Source organism: Pelobates fuscus, chromosome 8, assembly GCF_036172605.1.
Source record: "Pelobates fuscus isolate aPelFus1 chromosome 8, aPelFus1.pri, whole genome shotgun sequence".
In the NCBI taxonomy this organism is placed as follows: Eukaryota; Metazoa; Chordata; class Amphibia; order Anura; family Pelobatidae; genus Pelobates; species Pelobates fuscus.
The window spans coordinates 148,660,243-148,679,604 of NC_086324.1; the positions used below are offsets into that span (position 1 = coordinate 148,660,243).

The 19,362-nt window shown below is 40.5% G+C and overlaps 1 protein-coding gene across 5 annotated transcripts in view; it reads right to left on the reverse strand.

The window, feature by feature from the left end:
* Positions 1-418: 418 nt before the first annotated feature.
* Positions 419-19,362, reverse strand: part of LOC134570912 (uncharacterized) — a 29,316-nt gene continuing 10,372 nt past the window's right edge. For 2 of the 5 annotated variants that reach the window (XM_063428911.1, XM_063428913.1), the window contains 2 exons: positions 6,241-6,349; positions 419-1,941 (listed from right to left, as the gene is read on the reverse strand). In XM_063428911.1, coding sequence (XP_063284981.1) covers positions 946-1,893 — 948 coding nt within the window. In that variant the 5' untranslated portion in view covers positions 1,894-1,941; positions 6,241-6,349 and the 3' untranslated portion in view covers positions 419-945. Of the gene's footprint in view, positions 1,942-6,240; positions 6,350-6,535; positions 6,624-15,108; positions 15,136-18,782; positions 18,833-19,362 lie in introns of those variants that run through there. The other 3 variants (XM_063428912.1, XM_063428914.1, XM_063428909.1) reach the window with 3 other exon arrangements.

The window sequence follows — 19,362 nt, forward strand, 5'->3', positions numbered from 1 at the left end:
CATAGTTAATTATATGAATTATTGCCTTAATTAAATAGTAGTAATCTGATCGTGGCACCTTAATTCTTCGTACTGGGCAAATATGTCAATATGCAACATGCCACGAAGGTAAATTGTGATAGGCTTTTAAAATTTCCATTTTATTTTTGTATGTCGTACTTTTTTGAGTTTTCAGGTATGACATGACAGCACGTATAAGCAAATGCATTTTTTTTGTTAAGGGTATACAATGTTAAATCATACTTTTACAAGGTTTTAATCTGTATGAACATATAAAACATAGAAAACAATACAAAACAGAAAGGAGACTAAATAATGTGGTATGTGCCACAATTGCATACATTGATAATTGAGCATTTATACAATGAAGGTATAAGTACACACACACACACATATATATATATATATATATGTATAGACTAGGGTTCATATACATAGGGTTAAAGGGACCCACCCTTGGCTGCGTAAGTGGCCAAGGGTGACAATTCCAACAGGCAATAGGTGTTGTATTGGATGTAACCCCAGTGGAGGGAAGTGGTACTTCCCGTTCACTCCCCGTTGCTGTAAAACTATGTTTGTGAACAATCATTTGTTTATTTAAATCTTACCCAAGTGACGCACACTTTTTCCCTGGTGCTATGGAGAGCCCAGTTCGTTTGGCTTTTTTCAAATCGCTGTTAAACAGTTTGGCATAAAACAGAAACAGGCACCCAACTTAATAAGAGCTGAGCTGTAATACTGAGCTGTAATAATAGACTGAGCTGCAGTGGTAATGCTGCTGAGAGTTACTTTATAATTGTTTTCACACGGATAGCTTCAGACTACCTTAAACTGCCGGCTGTGCTTTTAATGTCCTGTCTGACAAAAATACATTTTCCAGATAAAAGTAATCAAGCTAATTTTAAACTGTTTGTCCACAGGAAACGAATAATATATCTTCAGTTTTTACTTTTTATATTTTTCAACTAATGTCTCCAGATAATCTAGACAGTTCCTGGGAGCATCTACAATGCCTACCACTTTGATTCTTTTTGGATCACAGAAACAATCTCTTTCTGTCCCATGTTTAACAATGCGGCTGTATGCAGGAACATAAGCCATATCATAGTCTGAATACCAATTCTTCTGCATTGGATCACCACGATGATCTATGTTCAACACTTTGCCAACATTTACTCTGAGTTTTAGGATAACCTGGCTACTTTGGTCACCCCGAGGGTACTGAGCTGCTGTGTTTATATCTCTAGTGACATAGATCCCTTTCCCTAATAAGCCTTCCATTGATCTCTTAAACCCTTTCTTGATTTTTTTAATAGCTGAAGCTAGGGTTGTGCCATGGTACATGACGTAAATCTTGTCATCCTCTGGTCGTTCATCACTGGAGAGATGCACGTCACGAAAGTCCTCCTCCCACCATATGAAATCAGGTAAAACAGGGAAACGCCCAAGTTGTTTGCTTGGAGCCTTTACGACCCCTATCAACTTTATCATCTTGGGATCCCACACACAAACTATCTCTCCAACATTTGGAATCGTATGTTGTGGTAGCCAAGCTGTATCATAACCATTCGCATGCCAAGTCATCCTCAGAGGGTGATTTAAATCATCGATCTTTATAACTCTACCTACATTTACTGTGACTTTTAAAACAACTTGTTCGTTTTTGTCCTTCAACCAGACAGGGTGTACTGCAGCTTTCTCTTTGTCTCTACTAAGATAAACCCCCATTCCTAACCAACCTTTAATTGATGGCAAAAAACCATTAGCGATAATTTCTTTAGCATTCATTAAGGTTGTCCCATGATACATAGTATATATCTTCCCATTCCTTAGCTTATCATCACTGATGAGAACCATTGCATAAATGCCTTCTACAATATTTTCCTGCGACATGTTTCTTGAGTCAAACTTTCTCCGTTATCGGATGAAATCGTTGTGTTCCTTAAAACAAAGACATAGTTACACACTCACTTGATTATATACATACAGATTATACAAGTGTACATTCAGAATTCTCAAAAATAAAAAATGAAAATTGCATATCGTAGCTAAGGTTGGAAATCAGTAATGTATAATTTTTATACTATAATTATTACTATGATATATTGCTCTGATAACAAATTTGCATTTGTAAAGTGTCAAGAATAGAAAAAAATTAATTTAATGGAGATAATTTATTGGGCAATTGTGAGCCTCCAGGAGCTCAATGTCAATCATCATTAAAAGTGAAGTCCTTTGCACCTAGCAGTCAGCATAGACAAAGGAAACAGAGAATAGGACAAATTAAACAACAGACATCTATATCTTCTTTTTTGCAAAGTGTGCCTTGTTTGTGCCTGAACTAAACTGGGTTGTGATATTATTTGCTAAAACTTTAATAGAAACGATTATTTTATTATTTATCCCCAATGGGGAAATGTAAATGAATACTGAGCAGAATATGAAAAAAAAAAAAAAGTTTTATGCAATTTGTATGTGATTTTCAATGTTTTATCCAATGGTGACATTTCTAGATAAGTGACAGTAATCCTTTAATATGTAATCCAGATCTGGTCATTATTAATACTAGATTATTTCAGTGTTATTCATGAAGGGTTCTTCACACGTTTGTTGGGAATTCAAATTGAATTTCAAATTATCGTCCAAAATAGCCCAAATGAAAATTTCTCCAATTTGGATATTTTGGTCTAAATTTATTTTTATTTTAAAAACCACACTTTAGGGACTAACACACACAATACCACAAACATCCCACACAAAAAGGACAAGACCCCAAGGGACTAAAGGGGATATATTTCGGCACAGCCTCACAAAAAGGTAACACAGCTCTATTTTATAGTATACTTAATACTGTGTTCATTATAACATTTTGCTTATAGGGACATTATAGTCACCAGGACAACTAAAGCTTAATGTAATTGTTATAGTGTCTACTGCCTATTCCGGCAGGCTATTTAATGTTTCAGAGAAAAGGCAGTGTTTTTTCATTACTGTCTAGGACACCTCTAGTGGTAGTCACTCAGACAGCCACTAGAGTGGCTTCCGAGGTCAGTGCTGCACAATGTCCACCAGTGACGTTCACTGTCTCCACGCTGTGCGTTGAGGCTCTAAACGTTCCTCATAGAGATACATTGATGCGATTTATTGCTATGATGAGATGCTGATAGATGCATCGCGGTATTTTGCTGAGCATGTCCAATAGCCTCTTAATACTTAACTATGGGAAATCATTGGAATGGCTAAGATCATAAAATTGGACGATCTCAGCCAAGGAGGTAGAGCGGGGTCAGGGTGAGGCAAGACAATCTTGTGCGGCACTTAAAAAAAGGTGACGAATACCACCTTTTTAACAGGGGTAAGGGGGGCAGGGAGCTAAACAGCGCATTTAGACCTACAGTGTCAGGAATACATGTTTGTATCCCTGACACTATAGTGTTCGTTAAATGCTATAAATATATTCACAAGACACAAAGGGTTTGCATTTTGTAATGTGATTTTGTGTGTAAAAAAATAAATAAAAAATTGAACTGAGCTGAAAATAAAGAGCTGGAGAGCTGAAAAAAAAAACCCCCTGAAAATAAAGAAGACAGGATGGGGAAGCAGAGAGAGGCACATTGCCAATGACCTTGACATTTTGTAGAATAGTTAGAGGGAAGGCAAGGGACTGGTGATGACTGGGGATTGAATACACAAGAACATAGAAAGAATGAAGATTAAGAAAAATAAGTACTTAAGGTCTGAGCAGAAAAGGAAGATAAGACAGTGTAGGGAAAAGTGTGCCACACACCCACCCAACAGCAACTTAAAGGAATACTCTAGGGTCAGGAACAGAAAAAAAATACGTATTCCTGACCCTATAGTATTAAAAACATAATCTAGCTATTTTCTCTGAAGAAAACTATATTTACTGCAAAAAGCCCTAAGGGACTGATTATTTGCACCAGAACAAATACAATAAACTGTAGTTGCTGTGGTGATTATAGTGTCCCTTTAAAGGCACACTCAAATGAAAAAAAAACACATATATATATATTGTTTTAATAATTTAGTAGTTATGCCACCAATGTTGCATGCACTTAGTTATGCATTTTTTTCACTGGAGTTATACCTATAAACAGCTTGCAAAAACTGAAGATCTCTTGTCTACAGCCTTTGCGAGCCCTCCCCTTCTAACCCCTTCCAGACATTCTGTATCTGTCCAATCGCAGACTTTCCAATGCAGCTCAATGAGAAGTCTTTGCAAGGAAGGTGCTCTGGGCAGTTTCTGCCGTTTGAGTTTAGCTCCACTAAGCTAACCAAACCAGGAAGTAACAGGACTCTTCTGATTGACAGTCAGAGGCTTGGGGGGGGGGAGGGTGGGAGGGGGCGAGGGGGGGAGTAAAAAGGTGAATTTATAAAAGTGCCAATTTCTATTAGATTTCTGCACTTTCTGTAAAATGAAAAAATGACACACAATTCACACATAAAGCATATCAACAAGATAAAGTGCTTTAGGTATGTAAGGTGTCCCTTTAAGCTCATTTAAGTAGTTATGGGGCAAAATTGTCCTGGCACTTTCTAACCTTCCGGGGTTAAACCGTTTGGCAATGGTTTAACCCAGTAGTTGGGGATCTGGTGCCAGAACACCAGACTCCTGGCTTCTGTTCATATATGCTCTGTCTGCAGTACTAGGAAGGGAGAGCCTGGTACCTGCTGATAGGCTGAGAGCGTTCCATGAAGCATCAAACTTCAGGATTAAACCATTGCCAAGTGTTTTTTAAAGTTTAACAAATATCGATAAAATAAAATGTAGTTTCCTCAGTCACTAGTATAAGGAAATATGTGTCAGCATAAGACAAGAACCAACACGTTAATTGGAAACGTCTATGGATTGTTACGCAGCTACCATGATTAGCAGTGAGATTTTAACAAGAAAGACTATCACAAAAAATAAAACATTTAATTCAATAGTTTAAAGAAAGTTCAAAGGTTTAGAGTTTTAAACCCTTCTTTTCTGTTCTGGACTTTCAGAGTGGGTTCCTCTAAATAGCACTATTTAATCTGTATCCCACGTTTGAATTAGTGTAGGACTTGCCAATAAATGAGGTACCCATGAAGTAGTGGTGGGCTTAACACAATATGGTCGTATGATGGAACTGAATCCCCATATTTGTTTGCTGAGATTTTATTTGCACACTGTTCCTTTATCTGTATTGTGTGTCTGCAAGTGTGGCGGTGTTTATATCTGCATGTCTGTAAACCTGTATGTGTGTCAGTGTGTGTATCTGTGTGTTGGTATCTGCATTTGTGATAGTGTTTTATTTATGTCTGTCAGTATGCGTATTAATGTGTCTGTGTATCTGCAGGTGTGTCAATGTGTGTATATGTGTATCTCCATGTGTGTCAGTATGTGTATTAATGTGTCTGTGTATCTGCAGGTGTGTCAATGTGTGTATATGTGTATCTCCATGTGTGTCAGTATGTGTATTAATGTGTCTGTGTATCTGCAGGTGTGTCAATGTGTATGTGCATGTGTTTGTATCTGTGTATACATATGTGTGTCAGTGATTGTACCTGTGTGTCTATGTATCTGTAGGTGTGTCAGTGTTTGTGTGAAACAGGGGAGCCTGGGGCATAGAGGAAGAGTAGTAGTGTCTGGGGCAGAGAGGACGCCTAGGAGCCTGGGGCAGATAGGAAGCAGGGGACCCTGTGGCAGAGGGTAAGCAGGAAAAAAGGGAAGACAGGGAAGAGAAAAACATAAATTTGAAATAACAGCAACCATATTATTAAAGACATTTAGCTAATATGAGGGGTACAGCTTATGGGAATAGGCTGCCAAAGGGTACACAAGTGAACATGGTTTGGAACCACTCTTCGAGAGTAAAGATAAAACACTACATACACAGTATCTTAATTTCAGAGTAACAGCAACATACAATAAACACATATTTACATTAAGGTGTCTGTGGACATGCTAAATCAGGGGTAGGCAACCTTCGGCACTCAAGGTGTTGTAGACTACATCTCCCATAATGCTCTTACACCCATAGTGCTGGCAGAGCTTCAGTGCAGATGTTGTCTGTGAATTACAAACGTTGCCTACCCCTGGGCTAAATCATAACCTCCGGGAGGTAGCTTAGTTAAATTTTGTTCTGTTGCAACTCAAACAAAAAGGGATTATTGTGCTATTGTAACACTCCTTCAGGGATGAAATATTTGGATAGTGCACCATGTTGTGAATATCACTTGATTTATACATACCTGGTTTCTTTTCGCTTTAACTTTCTGCAGCGTCACACTATCCTTTTTGTAATGTTTTGCCAAAATCGTTGTTTCTTAACAGGAAACCACATCTAGTTTTAACTGCAAACTGATATAAAAAAAGAATATGATATAAAAGAAGCAAAAAAGTAGAATGATACAGAATTGTTTTAATGCATATCATCAAATTGCAAAAAAAAAAAGGCAGGTTCCCCCTTGACAGCTTGGGAAAGGGGAGCGAGACTGTTGCAAATTCAAGGTTTTTTGTGTGGAGATAAGCAGGGTGAAAACCTACCAGTCAGCAGAAACAGTTGAGGAAACCTGGCTGAATTTCTCACCCGCCCGCCCTAGTTCTGGAAGTTTGTTGGTGGTTTGATGTCTCGTTGTCTCGTTGTAATGCACCCGAGAGATGCATTATGCAAGAAAGGTGCTGCCGCAGTGACCAAAATTTATACAGAAATTGCTTTTATCACTCTTTATTTGTGTATACTCACTTTGCTCTTACAAAGAAATTAATTGAATACACTGTAGCTTGTTTTTAGCACTAGTACTATTTAATTTGTCTCCCACATTTTGTAATTAGCATAGGACCCACCAACATTGGGGTACTATGAAGCAGTGGTGGGCTTAACATCATATGGCCATATGGTGGAACTAAATCCCCATATTTATTCTCTTAGTAGCCTTTTTAGTTATGTTTTTTTAGAAGTCTGAGTGCGCCGTCACTATTTTCTTCGTTGTCCTTATCCACAGAAAAGGTGTGTGGGGGCAACGCATAGGAGCATAGGCGTACACACGGGGTGTGCCGGGTGTGCCTGGGCACACCCTAATCCCCGCGGCATGCGCTATGGGCCAGTGAGGGAGATCTCCCTCACCGGCCCACAGGCAGGGAGGGAGACAGGAGAGGACCCGGGGAGCTCTAGTCAGCAGCTTCGCCAGGTTCCTCTCGCGAGGTTGGAGAGTTGCCGGACCACCAGAGATGGCAGCAGCACCTTTCCCCCTTCCTACAAAAGGTAACAAGAGAGGGGGGATATTAACTAAACGGTCACCCTCACACACACAGTGCCCTTACAAACACACACCACCCTCACAAACACACACACACAGCACCCTTACACATACACACACACACACACACACACTAACAGCACCCTAACACACACACACACAGTGCCCTCACATACACAGCACCCTTACACACACACACACACACTAACAGCACCCTAACACACACACACACACACAGTGCCCTCACATACACAGCACCCTTACACACACACTAACAGCACCCTAACACACACCCCTTACACACACACTAACAGCACCCTAACACACAAACCCCTTACACACACACACACCACCCTCACAAACACACACACACACACAGCACCCTTACAAATACACACACACTAACAGCACCCTCACACACACTAACAGCACCCTCACACACACACAGCACCCTCACACACACATAGCGCCCTCACACACACACACACACACTGCGCCCACACACAGCACTCACAGGCAGGGAGGGAGGCAGGAGATGACCCATGGAGCTCTAGTCAGCAGCTCCGCCAGGTTCCTCTCGCGAGGTTGGAGAGTTGCCGCGGCAACGCTCAGATCTCTCATGAGTGAACACTAGCCCCGCAGGCTAGAGTTCACTCTCCACTGGACCACCAGGGATGGCAGCAGCTCGGTCCCCCCTCCTTACAAAAGGTAAGAAGGGAGGGGGGGTATTAACTAAATGGCCCCCCTACCCCCACACAATACACACACACAGCACCCCTACACAGCACCCATACACTAACAGCACCCACACACTAACAGCACCCTCACACTAACAGCACCCTTAAACATACAGTACCTTCACACACAGCACCCTTACGCATACACATACTAACAGCGCCCTCACACACACACACACACACACAGTGCCCTTACACACACACATCACCCTCACACACACACACACAGTACCCTTACACATACACACACACACACACACTAACAGCACCCTCACATACACAGCACCCTTACACACACACACTAACACCCTCTCACAAACACACACAGCACCCTTACACACACACACACAGCACCCTTACACATACACACACACACACACACACTAACAGCACCCACACACACACACACACACAGCACCCTTACACACACATAGCGCCCTCACACACACACGGCTTTCACACACACTCAGCACCCACACACAGCACCCTCACATGCACACACACACAGCAGTGTATGTGTGTGTGTGTGTGTATGTATATATATTCAGTTTCAGAGAAACTGCTATGTTTACATATGGGTTAATCCAGCCTCTAGTGGCTGTCTCATTGACAGCCGCTAGAGGTGCTTCCGCGCTTCTCACTGTTAAAATCACAGTGAGAAGACGCTGCCGTCCATAGGAAAGCATTGAGAAATGCTTTCCGATGGACTGATTGAATGCGTGCGTGGCTCTTGCCGTGCATCACATTCGGCGCTGATGTCGGAAGAGGGAGGAGATTTCCCCAGTGACGTGGAAGTCCGGCGCTGGAAAAGGTAAGAGTTTAACCCATTCCTCCTCCTTCAGCCCGGCGGGAGTGGGACCCTGAAGGTGCAGGGTGGGGGGGGGGGGGGGGGAACTAAATACCCTATAGTGCCAGGAAAACGAGTTTGTTGTCCTGGCACTAAAGTGGTCCTTTAAAGCAACACTATCACTTCCCAGAGTTACATAATCTAGAAGACGATATAAGATATACTTATGAAAAGAGTATTTAAAATACTTTGCCTCGTACAACCTATTATACATGGAAAAATGCGCCAATGGCACAGCTGCAAGCAGATCCCACATCCTGTCGTTAGTGACATTGCATGTAACAGCTGGTGAAAACAGGCATCTTCTCACTTTATGAGCAATAGATACATATGGCATCTCGTGGTCCATGTACAATATCATCTGTGGAAGGTCCGGCATCCTTGAAGGATCTTCCAAAGACCCCTACATTTGGAGGTTCTGTTTAAAAGAATACTCCAATTACCATAATACCATAACTATTTCAGCATGCTGTAGTAGTTATGGTGCAAGGCAGAAGGGCCCTGGTGTCCTCTCATTTTAAGTAGTCAAAACATTTTAGAACAATTTTACCTATTTCCTGGGTGCCTATGCCACAGAGAAGCTCTCTGTTTGAGCTAATCCCTACAGTGCAGGACTTAGCTCATTGGCTGAGAGCAATCAGCTGACACTCTCAGTCAAAGAACCAGTCCTATACTGCAGGAGAGCTAACAGAAACAGCTGCGTAGGATCCTCCGGTGTTCTATCGTGGGTATAGAAATCTGACAAGGTATAGGAACACCTGTTCTCCATCAGCAATAGTGAAGGTGAGGAGGGGCATCTGGCGAATTCCAGGCAAGAAGTTAAACCATTATAAAATGAGTTGTAGTGGTTATGGTGCATGAAGCATTCTGTTAAACCTATCCTCCTCACAGCCTATCACATGTCTCTCAGGCATTTGCTCAGTTTTCGTGTCTGCTTTTCTGGGCCTGATCTATCCTCACAATTGCTGTACTTACTACACTTGCTTTTACTGACACTATTTTAATTTACTGTTCCCTCTCAGTTCACCATGGGTGAGCTAATCTGGGTGCCCCGGAGGCACAGCACCCAGGCGTCTCAGATCCTTTAATGTGCTGATCAAAGACCAAGCAGCCTGTAGACTGTAATTCCGCTGTCACTACCCGTGCTCTCTCCTTGTGCGGCACAGACTGCCGCTGCCAGATTAAACCAGCAAGCGCTCTGAGACATCCTGCAGCATCAGAATGGCAGCCATTTTGCAGTGATGTGCCCCCACCAGAGCCCCAGATAAAGTTTAAAACTGTTCTCGGAAAATAGAAATCAATAAATAATTAGGGAAGGAGGAGGGGCATGAGGTAGTGTCAGAATGAAAGTGTAATATATGACTTTATAATTGGTATTACCATCATAATTTCTCCATTCTGCTCCATTAGAGGCCCACTGTAACATTTACAAGCATATGTTCCCTTATATACAACCTATAAGTGCGCACCTCTGTTCCAAAACTCATGTACAATGTATATATATATATATTAATGTTGTGCATCACTTGCACATCTCAAATTGGACTTTGGAAAGTCCCGCCTTGGGCATAAAAAACTCAAGAAACTCATGTTTTCCACAACGATCCCAAAATTCCAAGCTTTACAGTAAATGAGCCCAGGCAGATATCGCATTTCAGACTTTATCCTGCATTTTTTTTTTTTTTTTTTATAATTCTTTATTTTGTAGTGCTTGTAGTACACAATGCATGTAGTTAGTCAGATAAGGCAGTGAAAGCAGTAATAACAAGATCAGCATTATAAGACAGATTTATGGTACTCTTTTCTTATAGTCAGGAGGGAGCTGTCCTAGACAACATTGGTGGGGATGATACAGTGTAGGGTCAGGTTGGTAACTCAGGTTGCCTAGGGTGCTTAAAGGACCACTATAGTGCCAGGAAAACATACTCGTTTCCCTGGCTCTATAGGGTCCTAGGGTCCCCCTCACCCTCTGGGTCCCCCTTCCGCCGGGCCCTAGGGTGAGGAAGGGGTTAAATTCCTACCTTTTTCCAGCGCCGGGCTCCCTTGGCGCTGGGGAATCTCCTCCTTCTTCTGCTGTCATCGGCTGAATGCGCATACGTGGCAAGAACCGCGCACATTCAGCCAGTCTCATAGGAAAGCATTCTCAATGCTTTCCTATGGCCGCTGGCGTCTTCTCACTGTAAAAATCACAGTGAGAAGCGCAGAAGCGCCTCTAGCGGCTGTCAGTGAGACAGCCACTATAGGCTGGATTAACCCTCAGTGAAACATAGCAGTTTCTCTGAAACTGCTATGTTTACAGCAGGCAGGGTTAATCCTAGATGGACCTGGCACCCAGACCACTTCATTAAGCTGAAGTGGCCTGGGTGCCTATAGTGGTCCTTTTAAGCTGTTATGCGTCGATAGGTATCAGTAGGTGAAAGTAGTTATGTCACGCATTGTGCTGTATAAATATGACATGGTGGTTTGTGATTCTCATGAGCCTTTAGCTAGCCTGCTTTTACGGAGGCTGTGGCTCATGTATATATGCAAGTTAAGCAGTGCACATATGATTGGCCCATAGCTAGATTGTCAAATAGCCAAAAAGAGTGCTGATGCGAGGGGTTACCCCGGAGCCTGGGGCTCATGTGGGGGGGAGGGAGGCTTTTCGATTTTTTTGTTATTTTTAGATGAATATGAGACCTAAGCGGATATGTGCTCGGCCATGTCTGGTCTGAGTGGGTTGTTTATCCTGCATTTATGCATTTGCCATTGGCAATGGGCACTATCTTAACCCCTTAAGGACCAAACCTCTGGAATAAAAGGGAATCATGACATGTCACAGATGTCATGTGTCCTTAAGGGGTTAAACACAGCTTTTAAAAAAAAAAAAAAAACAAAGCCCGGGATACCATCCAAGAGGATCAGTGACCAGAAACCAGGCATGGACTGTGGTTTATAGTTTTGGAGTTTAAATACTAGCACAAAACTTTCAGAACTAAAATAACAGATTGATTTAGTATCTTGTAATACCCTTTTTTATTAGACTAACAGAATTTTTTAATGACAAGCTTTCAGGAGAACCTCCCTTTCTCAAGTCTAAAGCATTTTAGAGGGTTGTAAACATTTTGTAAAAAGGATCGTAGAGCGAGAAGAAAGAGAAAACAAACAAACAAACAAACAAATACAGCAAAAGATGGCATTAGAAAGGGGAGCGTTTAAAAATGATAGAGAGAAAAATGCATGTACCCGCGTTCTAGCATCCAGAATATTAATGACTGCATTGATACACCTACATACATATTACATACCTCCCCTTCATTTCAGATGGACAAAGAGGGACACTTTAATTTTAGGGGTGTGAGTGGGGGTATGGTGACTGGTGGAGCTGTTTTGAGAAATTTCAAACAACTTATTAATACTAATAATAATAACAAAGTATTTAACCAGGAAAGGCACATTCAGATTACTCTGGTTTTCATGTACATCCTGGGGATGTTACCTTAGCTTAGCCCAACATCCAGGGGTTGTTACTATTACCCAATTTAATGGTACTCATTGTATCTACCTCGGAAGGATGAAGGGCTGAGTCAACCCTGCCGGGATTTGAACCTGCGACCCAAGGGTTAAACAGATTCTACTGATGATGCATTAATAACAATTTATACAGATGTACAATGTATGTTATTTACACAGGCTCCTCTCTAAACACATGTATTGTAGTTTAAAGACACTGGGATTTGTGAGTATCATAGCTGTGGAGCCTGTTATACACTCAGACACAATACAGATCTCCTAGCAAAGAGGAAGAGGGACATTAGGCTACAACAGAGAGATAAAGAGATTTGGGCCAGAAATAGGGAATTTGCTTCCTAAATAGGGATATCTAAATACATACATAAGCATATTCGTGTAAATACATACATATGCACACCTATACATATAAACATACTGTGCGGTAATGTCCAAAACAACTGAACATATAAGATTGCTCCCAGGACTAACAGCTACCAAGTCTTGAAGTTAATGCCTTATGTAGAGGTAGCTTATCCTAAAAAAACATCTCTTGACCCGTCTTCCTTTTCCAAGTATTGTCCCATATACATGCTCCCTTTTTCCTCAGAGTTTCTAGAAAGACTTGTCTTTGCCCTCCTGACTTGTTTCCTCAATTCCAACTCTCTCCTCGACCATCTTCAATCAGGCTTCACCCCTCCACTCTACTGAGACAGCTCTAATTAAAGTTACAAATTATCCCCATTGTACAGCGCTATGGAATTTGCTGGCGCTATATAAATAATAAAATAATAATAATTTAAAACCAAAGGCCACTAATCTATACTAATTCTTCTTGAGCTCTATGCTGCCTTTGACACTATTGATCACATCCTCCTTCTCCAAAATCTTCAATCCCTCGGTCTCTGTGACAGTGTCATCTCGTGGTTCTCCTCCTACCTCTTGTTCATTCAGTATCCCCTTTTTTAATGATACCCCCTATTCCTGTCTTGGTTGGAGTCCCTTGAGGCTCTATTCTTGGTCCCATTCTGTTTTCTCTTTATACTGCCTCTCTTGGCAAACGTATTCATTTCTTTGGATTTCGCAACCACCTGTACACGAACGACACCGGGATATATCTTTCCTTCGCTGTCCTACAACATGTCACCTCTTGCCTTTCTTACATCTCTGCTTGGATGTCCTCCCACTTTCTGAAACTCAATCACTCTTCAACTGAACGTCTTGTTTTTCTTCCTCATTATACTGGCCCTCCTCTTTTACTCTCCTTGCAAGTTGATGGTTCCCGCATCAGCCTGTCCATGCAAGCTTGCTGTCTTGGTGTTATATTTGACTTGGGCCTCACCTTTGTCCAGTCTGTTGCCAAAACCTGTCTATTCTACCTCAAAAAAGCATCATGGACGATTTTCAAAAATAATTCATTCCCACAAGACAGACACCATAGCTCATTTTAGGATAAAAAAAGGAACAATGAAAGTTGGGTACATCGAGTACAATGATCAACATGACCACCCTCTGGTTTTGTAATGTTATTTGTTCCCCCAGCTATCTGCTGAGCAGGAAGCATTGGTTAGGAGAGAAGGTAGGTACAAGGTCATTGGTGCAAGTGAGTTAGTATTGAGATATGTGTTTATATTGTCTTGGTATAAATGATAATTTAAGCAGCTTTGAGTCGTAAACAACACAATGGCCCTTGAGTACAAAATGGCACCTGAGTACAAAAAGGGCTTCTAGTTTGGCAGGTGATTACAAAATGGAAGATGGGTTAAATATTTTTATCCTATCATAAAGCTCTTAACAACTCCTGCCCCTGTTGTATTTCTTCAGTAATTAGTAGGTAAGCCCCTTCTCAGACTCTTCACTCTGCAAATGTCCTTCTGCTGTCCGCTGCTCGCACCCTAAATGGTAACTCATGCTTGTAGGACTTCTCTAGTCTTCAATCATTTAAGAAGTTCCTTAAAACCCATCTCTTCAGGAAAGCTTATAGCCTTCCAGAGTAACTTCTATGTGTATCTGTATGTATGTCAGTTTTTGGATCTGTGTGTTTGTGTATCTGCATGTGTGTCAGGTGGGTATCTGTGTGTCTTTATATGTGCATGTGTGTCAGTGTTTCTATTTGTGTCTTCTGTTTATCTGCGTGTGTGTGCTGCAGTGTATGTGTATGTGTGTATAGATGTCAGCATTCAAACACCAACAATACACATACTGCATTCAAACATCAACATTCAAACATTCAACATTTAATATAAACACACCATGCATTCAAAAGCAAACACTACACACGAGTACACCACTGCTTTCAAATGGCAACAGTACATAAAAACACACAACTGCACTCAAATGCCAACACTACACACAAGTACACCCCTATATTCACACACACACACACATACTCCATATAAAATCATGCTTACATTCAAACTCACAAACACTGCTCAGTACTAAATACAACCCTGCAACTATCGGAAATGATTGATATCGAGCTGGCAAAGCATTGTGGTATTGTACGACATCTGGATATCTCCCTTATGGACACCCGTGCAGTAAGAGGGGCCCGAACAAATTCTTGCACCACGGTCCTCTCTACATTTGTTCCATCAATGCCACAGATACAACATATACAGCCACCCCACATACTGTGACGGCCACTCTCACACTCAAAACATACAGATTTATTTACTGATGTGAGAATTGAAAGGTGAATTTCAAATTTAAAGTAAAAATAGTTGAACTGGAAAAATTATTTAAAGGGATCTTATGTAAAGGTTCAGTTTAATATAATAAACGTACCTAGTTTCCAGCTCCAAAATTCCTTCTCTGTAGCCCCCAGCTTTTCCTCCGTCAACATCAGCATCCTTGCTGAAGTGACCTGTGATCTCAAAATGTCACTCTCTTCCAATCAAAGTTTGGCTCAGTTACGGCGATGGAAGTGTCTCTAGTGCTGTCAGGAATTTCAGTTTTATTTTAAAAAATGTCTGTACTATGCCATGTGTGACTTGCCCTCGCAAGAGCAAACTATCCCATTAATTGTATTAATTTATGGCAGCTATCAAGAGAAGAATGTCTGGTTTCTAAATTTCCAGACTCTAGCTAAAAAGAGTAGATATTTGTTCTCCTTATCAGTTCCTTCCCTAGCTTTTGAGACAATAGAGATTCTGTGAAGGTTTCTCCCCCCCCCCCCCCCCCACTCCCTCTCCCCCTTACATACCACATTAAAAAACAAAACTGAATATATTTTAGCTGCTAACCTTGCACCCTGTTGCTCAAACAGGATTAATCCAAATGCACAAAAAAAAAAAATAAAAAATAAAAAAAAATAAAATGGGAACTCAACTAGATGGAAAATAATTTCTTGAAGGCCCAAAGAACTTTCGGGTTTCCCCTTTGTCAATGCCAAGGACATTTCTGACACTGACAAAGGGGAAACCAGAAACGTTTGTTGTTTGGTCGTTCAATAAATTGTATGTAACACTGGTTGTGCCATTTAGCATCTAATTGCAATTCTTTGATTCATTTACTTAATCCTCCTTACACACAATTAGGGCCGATAAACAACTTCTGTAAGGATAGATAGTTAATTTACTTATATAACCCATTCATGCTTAGACAAACAAACACAGGCGCACCATCAGTGAATACAATGTTAATGGTGTTGTTAATGCACTTATGCCAATATTTAAAGGAGATATGCTACATGATACATATTGTATAGCAGAAGGAGAAAGAAATATTTGACAAGTGAGATAATAATACTATGTCTAAGGTATTCACATTATAAATATATTATCCTATTATATTTATATTATAACGTCATACTATATAGTAGTATAAAGGGTTATAAAGAGCGCAAATAAATATAAATCAAACCGGAGACTTTCTAAGCAAGTGCTGCATTCCAGTTGTCTACAAGAAAAATTATTAAAAGCTGCCAGATACAATAAAAAACCTTCCCAATTTTGAAAACTGCACACAAGACAAAAATAAAAAATAGAATCTGTATCAGCGCTTAGTTGAGATACCCCTATTTAAGAAACATAGGGGACAACATAAAATACAAAATAGAGTAACCAAAGAGTTCCAATATCAGTCTTTGTGAGGGTATTTCCAATTATTTTCAGGGATTGATGACTGCAACAATAGCCAGTACCGTGTCTTTAAAAGTATCCAGTATTACATTTTATTGTAAGAGTTCTTATGGGGGATTTTCGTATGGGAAATAAAACTGTAACAATATTACGCTATGTCAGTATCTTTTCTATTTAAGGTTGGATACTTTTAAAGACAACTAAGCGCTGATACAGATTCTATTTAATTATAACATCATGTTGACATCTTCCATACTACAACATAGCATATGTTTGTATCACATGTGGTATTATATAAAGTCTCTATGCATTACTTTTCTTCACTTGTTTGCTGAAAAGAAAATCTCAGCAATTATTTGTTTATGTAGATGGAGACATAGAAAGTCCATATATCTCTCAACGTCTCAACGTTTTTATTGTCTGTCTCAGAGTTTCTGGTGTCACTCCCCCATCCAACTGACTGACTTCTCAAGATATATGGACTGACTACTAGACTGTTTGTGCTAAGATCTTTGTCCCAAAGAGGGTGAACTTAATTTAATCTAATCTTTACTGGAAACAAAACATGGCTTCCAGGATCCATTTTGTCACTCAGCCTTCTGGATAAGTGTTTAGGCCTCTTGTTCTTTTGACCTGTATATTGGCAGTCACCTCACATAACAGTTCTAATTTTTCCAGTCAATATGCTGACAACACGGCCTCAAACACCATCTCCCAACACAAAGCCAAAGACACACAACACACAGCCTCCCCATCCATACAACATGCATAGCTACCATCCAGGGTCCATCCAATATGCTAAGCCCTCATTCCTCCTCCCCCCGTGGAAATTCCACAAATATGAGTTCTAACTAATTTTACGACTCCACATTTTTAGAAAACATATTTGACAGCTGTATACTCCTTTCTTGTCTTACGTACACTTAATCACTACGTGTGCTCATTAATGACTGTACCATTATATATTTTTGCCGTTTGTACAGGTCCAATGCACAAATTAAATCATTCTCAGATCACAACAAGGCAAAACTTTGAATGCAGAGAGGGCTTATATAGGGCTAGGAATCCTGTGATTGGTCCAAAACATTCCTGCAACTCCAAATGGTGCAGGAATGACACCGGAGGGTGTGCGTTGTAAATTATTCAAGGCCTAGCAGTGTCATAAATTGATGCTGGTTTGTAACGCCAAGTACCCAAAATTATGTGAGTATGGTAGGTTGTGGCGGCCAGCAAAAAATCGATGCAGGAGTGGCATGCAGATCAATACCAGAACCAGAATGATGCACGGATCTTTCAGGCGATTATCTGGATCACTTCAGATGATGGTGGCATTAATTCAATTTAGGGCTTAATTTTAGGCAATTTTTATGTGGAATTACTCAACTGATCGGGTGAGAAATTTAGTGCAATACCGTCCAAATTTGTATTAAAGCATATTCATTAAAGAGTAACTGTCACCTCCCAGGGTTTGTAATATCATACTTAGTTATCCCCTGTATTTAACTATGATGTATTTTTGAGTTGTGAAAAATAAAATTAAATGTAGAAATCTACACCTGTATCCTGCAGCGGGGTGCCTCCATCTTGGCTCTCTGTCAATCATGGTCATAAATTCTGTCCTTTGCACCTGGCAGTCAGCACAGATAATCCAGAAAGAGGGATACAAAACAATGTTTCTATGTCTCTTCTTCATTTGTAATGTCTGTCCTGATTGAACTGGTTTGTGATGTTATTTGCTAAATCTTTCATATCATTTTAAATGAAAACACTGGAAATGCACATGCGCGGCGAGTGCTGCGGCCGTGTTCATGCAAACCTATAGGAAAGCATTGAATCAATGCTTTTCTATGGGGGCTTCTCCGTCACGTGACCGAGCTTTACTCAATCATGGCAGCAGAAGCTCCTCCAGTGGCTGTTAGTACTAGAGTATCCTAGGGGTGGACATAAACCTGGTATATAAACATTGCAAACATTGCAGTTCCTCGAAAACTGCAATGTTTTACAATGCAGAGTCTAAAGGACATTTGATTGCGGAGATCTTCGCCCAGAATTAATTGCGGTGAAGTGGTCAGAGTAACTGTAGATATCACGAACACGCACCACTCCAAGAATGCTCGCGACTTGGTTCTGGCAGTGAAAGGGTTAAAAATCAATACATGTCTGTAGTAATAAAGTCAAAATTGGATCAGCGCTAAAAATGCCACAACTTTGGGAGTATATAGTAAATAGGCAGCACACCTATACACAGGGGAGTACCCTGTAGACCTCTATAGGTAGTTAGAACAGACAAAAAGCAAAAGGAAAGGGTGCGCCTTTAATACAGAAGATTATACATAAAATAAATAAAACAAAATAAAAAGGTGTGTAAGAATTACTCACAATTTCCAGAGCTAAAATCCAGCTCTGGTATGAAGTGCGTGAAGTGGAATGATCCCCACTCAAGGATATATGGAGTAACAGCTTAGCAGTCCAACGATGGTTCCAGCCGAGAATAAAAAATATAAAAATACAGTGCTCACTGCTATCACTGGAGTATAGATAAAAGGAATATTTTATTTTAAAGCCTGACTTTTCCTGGATTTCATCATCCGACCAAAACGCCAAAAGACTCCTTAGGTGGGGATTATACCACCCATACGTTATGCACCGAGCAGTATAAGCCTGCTCAATATATTGTGAGTATATTTTATTTTATTTCATCTATTTTTTCATTTTCTTTTATCTATTTTTATCTATTTTATATACACCTATATATACCTACTGTACCATTGGATCTCCTCTCTTTCTGTTCTTCTTCCCATATGACGAACTGAAAATACAAGTCTACATCTGAGACGAACTACTGCTGCTCTACAGGACTTTCCCCTATTTACTGTGGACTATTATCCTGGACTTTATCTGTAATTATTTTATGCATTTCTTTTATGTATAATCTTCTGTATTAAAGGCGCACCCTTTC